Source organism: Fragaria vesca, linkage group LG3 (assembly GCF_000184155.1).
Source record: "Fragaria vesca subsp. vesca linkage group LG3, FraVesHawaii_1.0, whole genome shotgun sequence".
NCBI classification, from domain to species: domain Eukaryota; kingdom Viridiplantae; phylum Streptophyta; class Magnoliopsida; order Rosales; family Rosaceae; genus Fragaria; species Fragaria vesca.
In genome coordinates this window covers 22051958-22057337 of record NC_020493.1, presented here as the reverse complement: position 1 = coordinate 22057337, position 5380 = coordinate 22051958, and the positions used below count along the sequence as shown (strand labels likewise).

Here is a 5380-nt window from a genome sequence, read left to right as displayed (position 1 = left end):
TATATCTTGCATTTGTAATGTTGATTTGGGTGTGTGTAGTTGAGGTCAAGGTAAATTAGATTGGTAAAATATAGTGGGTAGTCGAAAGTTTTTCAACTTTTTTCTGGGTAAAGTTTGATGTTTTGATTGATTTTAGTTGATGAGATTAGTGTTGTTTTGCTACTTGGAACAAGTTATTGGTAATAGATAGGATCCCCAATTGATTGGGAAGTAAAAGTTTATGAATTTGCCTGTTTGTTTTTCTAACTTCGTACTAGTGCTTCTGATCATGAGTTTGTTTATACTTGTTTGTAACATTTGATTAGCCTCAGTGCCATTTCTGTGGTTGCAGGAATCCGCAATTTAAAAAGACGGTCAAGGAGCTGGAGGAGCAAGTGGAAGAGCTCAAGGGGGTGAAAGAAGATCTCAAAGTTAGGTAATTATGTGATACAATGACTTAGTGTCATAAGAAGTTGTAAAGTTAGGTAATTATCTATCAATCAAAGTTAGGTAATTATGTGATACAATGGCAGCGCCTCGACTTTCTGTGTTGTTTGGACTTTGGACATGTGTTGTTTAATTTTCTATATAAGACTTTGGACATTGTTGGCTTGTTGCATTTGAAATTATATGATGTGTGAAACTTTGAATGTGTTTGAATAGTTTGATAATTGATAGAAGCTTGGTAGAGGCCCAAAAAAAGGATTCAAATGAGTTGGGCTTTTCAGTTTGTTGGGCCTCAATCTAAACTTGGTAGAGGCCTACTACCAACCATACCAACCGAGTACCAACCGTACCAACTAAGTTGGTATACCAACTTTGACGGTTGGTATTGGTACAAGATTTTGCCTACCAACCTTAAGTTGGTTGGTACATGGTATTGGTAAATAGAGTCGGTATACCTACCAATGCCAGCCCTAGACGACATCAATGATGATAGACCCGTAACTGAATCTAGGTCTCGTTTGGTTCGCAAAAAGGAAAATAGTTCTTTTGTCTTTCCCACGGGAAGAGAAAAAGAAGAGAAACGAAATTTCCCGATCACTTTTTGTTCCGATGTTTGGTAACATAAGGAAAATCATCTGAAAAGTTGTTAATTAAAATAAGAAAATAATATATTGTGAGTAATAAATACAAGTAAATGAAATGGAAAAATGGTTCCTATGGATTTTGAAAGGAACAATTTTTCCTTACATTTACCCAACCTTCAAGAAAATATTTTCTTTCTTTCAGTATTCCTAGACGCAGGAAAAGTATAAATTTTATGTTCTCTTTTCTTTGTTCTTGTTTTGATTAAATGAAATTCTTGATATTTCCTAAAGAAAAAAAAAAAAACAATAATGAGACACCTAAAGGCTAAAGCCTGCCCAAATATTCATTTCCCTATTCCAGGGCAAATAGAAAGCCTCGTATTTCTGAGGGTTTTTGGATACACGGTTTAAGCCAACGGCGGCCTCTTATACCTTATTCTCACACGCAGTCTCCTCTCAGTTTCACGATGTGTGAGGAATGCTATCAAGGTAAGTCTCTCTTGAACCCTGGATCCACCTCTAAGCTTGGTTTGCCAATTTCTAATGTCATCACAGATTGGCTCAAATCCCTCCCTGAAGAACTCATACCCGACATCCTACTTAGACTACCCATCAAATCCCTCATCAGATTCACTTCTGTCTCCAAATCCTGGAACTCTACCATCAAACACCCAACATTTATCCGCAACCACACTCTCAATTTCAGTGACCAAAATGCCACTCACCTCCTTCTCCTCCACACTCTTTTAGCTAATGAAGACTCTTCCAACCCTTATGGAATAGGTCCCGATTCCGGGTTTATAGGAGACTCTTACTCTCTGCATTATGATGACAACGCTGTTACCGAGTATCGCAAGATTGAATTTCCACTACTTGATAATATTGAAGAATTGATCAATGCGTGTCTTCGTGCTGTGGGTACTTGTAATGGGCTGGTTTTCCTTGCTGATGATTTAAAGCGTTGTGGTGACACATTTGTTATATGGAACCCTAATGTGAGAAAGTATGTGACCCTTCCCCAATCCAGTGTGAGGTTTTCGACGCATGGTATATATACTGATATGTCTGGTCTGGGTTATGATGCTATTGGGAATGACTATAAGGTTGTGAGGCTAACCACTCTCAATAATGTAACTGACGATGGGCCGAGTATAGCTCAGGTCTATTCACTAGCCAGGGGCTCTTGGGGAGTGGTTCATACTCTGCCTCTGTGTGTTACGTCTGGATATTGGGTCCAGGTTTTCGTCAATGGGGCACTTCACTGGCCGGCTTACAATAAGCAGTATTTTGTTTTGACATTTGATGTGGCGAGTGAGTCATTTGGAGAGATAAATTTGCCTATGCGCTTCCAATCGAATTTTCCGGAGGACTTGATGTTGTCGGCTTCTGGAGATAGAAAATCTATTGCTCTGTTTCATAGTATGAGGTGGAATAATAAGGGTGATTATTTTCTTGATATTTGGGTAATGAAAGAGTACAGTGAGGAGCAATCATGGACAAAGTTGTTGGTTCTCAGTCTACAAGGTCCGGAAAGAAGTCCAGCTGAAGCATTGTGTTTTAAGAGGAGTGGCGAAGTGATATTGGTACGTTTGGATAGCCTTGAGTTGGTTTCACTTGATCTTGTGAGCAAACAGTTTAAAGCTCTTGGGATATCTGGAGGTCAGTTTTGCTCTGTTCACTGTTATGAGGAGAGCCTTGTCTTGCTTGACACGAAAGATGCAGTTTCTTATTGAGGCAAATAACTAAGGTGATTATTTATAGAACTTCTTTCCTAATTATGTTATCTTCTTGTTTATATGCAATTGACTGCTAATGTTATATGACCTATGACCATCGAAATTTAGCTCAGCCACAATGTTGATATTATGTATGCTGATTGCTTTGATTCCTTTGCCATGTGTTATAATTTTTCTTTGCCATAAGTTGTGCTGTTTATATCTTTCTGGTGTCTTGTTGTGTTCCTGTCTCCGCTGATTGTCTTTCTTTTTCTGTCGTTTAACAACACAGATTAGTAACTACTTAGTAGAAATCAAGCAAACCTACTCCGATAAAAAACAAATTCAGAGCAAAACTATACTATATGTTTGGAGAACAAGACATAAAATAAGAATTGGTCATATCATGGTTACACTACTCCTATTATTAGTGCTTGAATTTGTGCTTTATATAGCATCAGCTTGGTATTATTTTAGACAACTGTGGTCGCCAAGGTACTGTTCATGCTACTGCATTGTGCTTGATATAACATGTTTTTATTTTCTGTTGCAGTAGAACTGTAGAAGTGTATAAGAGTTGATGCAATTGATGCTTTACGCAACGTAGGTTTGATTTTAGGGATGGTTCATTTCCAAAAACCTTCTACGCAAAGCATGAAGAGGATTATATTTGCACTCTAGCGAAGTAACAGAAATTGTTTACTGAACTACATTACTTTTCACCGACTAACATATTGGCCCTTTTTGTTTTCATTTGTTTTTCACTCTTACTGCTAGATTTTGACACTACAACAGTGTAGCCAAGTTTTATTTTCCATATGCTGATTTAGTTTCTAAACCAAGTTAACCAATGTCCTGTAAACTCAGGATTGCTGGTATGTACGGTGAGGTGGTGGATGATCTCCGACCAGGTTCACTGACCATTTGTCTGTTGATGCTGTGTGCTTATCACTTTGAATCCCAACCATCTATATTATCTGGTTTATTGATTACATCGAATGGCAGTTTTTTGTGGCTACTTGACAGTTTAATACGGGCAGAAATCAGGCTATTTTATTGAATATGCTATTTTGCTTACTATAATTTCTGTTGATTTTCTTTGATTCTCAGTATTTAGACTGAATCTCCATGGTTTGTAGTTTTGTACTTTTTCTGTATAGGGTTGATTACCTTTTACATTACATGTCTTGAAAATGTATTATCTTCCTACATCTCTGTCATCAACTGTGGACCACATGTCCCATCACTTCACTTTCCTGTGCTGTGTTAATACAAATATCTAAAATGATCTTTTAAAAGTGATATACTACAACTACCAGTGTGTTCATCCAGCATCCCTTTTGGGACTCCATTTATAAATATAGCTTGCCGAAGCATAACTTCCAACATAATTTTTCCAACTCTGTGCAGGTCAGAAATAGGGGCAAATGACTTTCAACGTACTGTTTTCCGCAGCTCTGAAATGCGATAACTTGCTGCATTTTGAATTTCAGTCTCTCCATCTACCGGCTGAACCTTTGAACTTCTTTCATGTATCTATCTAGTATGGATAGGTAATCCTAACATAATTCGCTTTGAATGTGGATCTTTACCAGACCTTATATTAGTATTCTCGTTTTAATTTCAAAGAGATATTGGAGAGTAAATGATTGTACTGGTTTACTAATGTCTTTACAGAAGAATACATCAATATTCTGGTGAAATAGAGTTCCTTCTATCTTAATCATTTACACTAGTTCTTGTTTTCTTGCAAGGTAATTAAAGTTTCTTAATCACATCCAACTGTTGTTTCTTTGGAATATGGATAACTGGCCGAAATTGTCTTTGCCACTAATGAAATTTTCCATTCTTGTGTGTTTGCTGTAGCATATTTTATTGAAAGGGTTTATAAATAGTGAGAACATGTCAACTTGTTTAACATGATTCACCTTTCGATTAATCAGCAGTGACACTCGTAATGAAATTTATACCGGTAGAATCTGAAGCTCTGTGCAGGCAACATCCTGGCTACCCACTTCCATTGTGGCCTTTTATTTAGCTGCCCATCATTCATTAGCTCCTCCTTTGCACAACCATCTAGTAGTCTCCTTACGGCGGCACTGTGGTAGCTAAGCCTTGTTCGGGGTAAATTGGTGATCGGAACGTAATTCTTATCAGGACATAGATGAATAAGGTCACTCTTTTTAACAACAAACTTTTTTATGTGCATCCACGAAACACTGGCGGGATGCTAAGGCTTTGAGTAACTCTTTTGGAAAATGTATTTATGCAATGAAAGTTTGGCGTTCAATTGTCACTAATTATACTATATACTAAAGCTTGGTCGACTGTTCATATCATAAGCATATGAATAGTTTTTTTTTTTTTTTTTTTTTGAAACATTTTTTTAGATAGACTCTCTCTCGGCAAATATTCTTTTGCCCTCCATTTTTGACTTTTCTTCTACATCTTGAATCTTACAAATCAAAACAATTAGAACATTTATATTTTGGGTAGAATACAAGACTAGATATTTTGTTATATAAAAGTTGTTTTTGTGATAGCTCTTATACATGTGTAAAATATGCATAATGTGGATACTACACCGCGCCAAGGGGCGGGTATACTGACCATTTTGCCCCAGTTATTTTTAAGAAACCATAATATTGTCATTAA

General features: G+C 36.9%; 1 protein-coding gene across 1 annotated transcript; it reads left to right on the top strand.

The window, feature by feature from the left end:
* The first annotated feature begins 2042 nt into the window (after positions 1–2042).
* On the top strand, positions 2043–4619 carry LOC101306505 (F-box protein CPR30-like). Its single transcript, XM_004294797.1, has 4 exons — positions 2043–2757; positions 4136–4278; positions 4403–4479; positions 4592–4619. Exon 1 carries the CDS (start codon positions 2072–2074, stop codon positions 2741–2743), a length of 672 nt encoding a protein of 223 aa, XP_004294845.1. The 5' UTR covers positions 2043–2071; the 3' UTR covers positions 2744–2757; positions 4136–4278; positions 4403–4479; positions 4592–4619.
* The last annotated feature ends 761 nt before the right edge of the window (positions 4620–5380 follow it).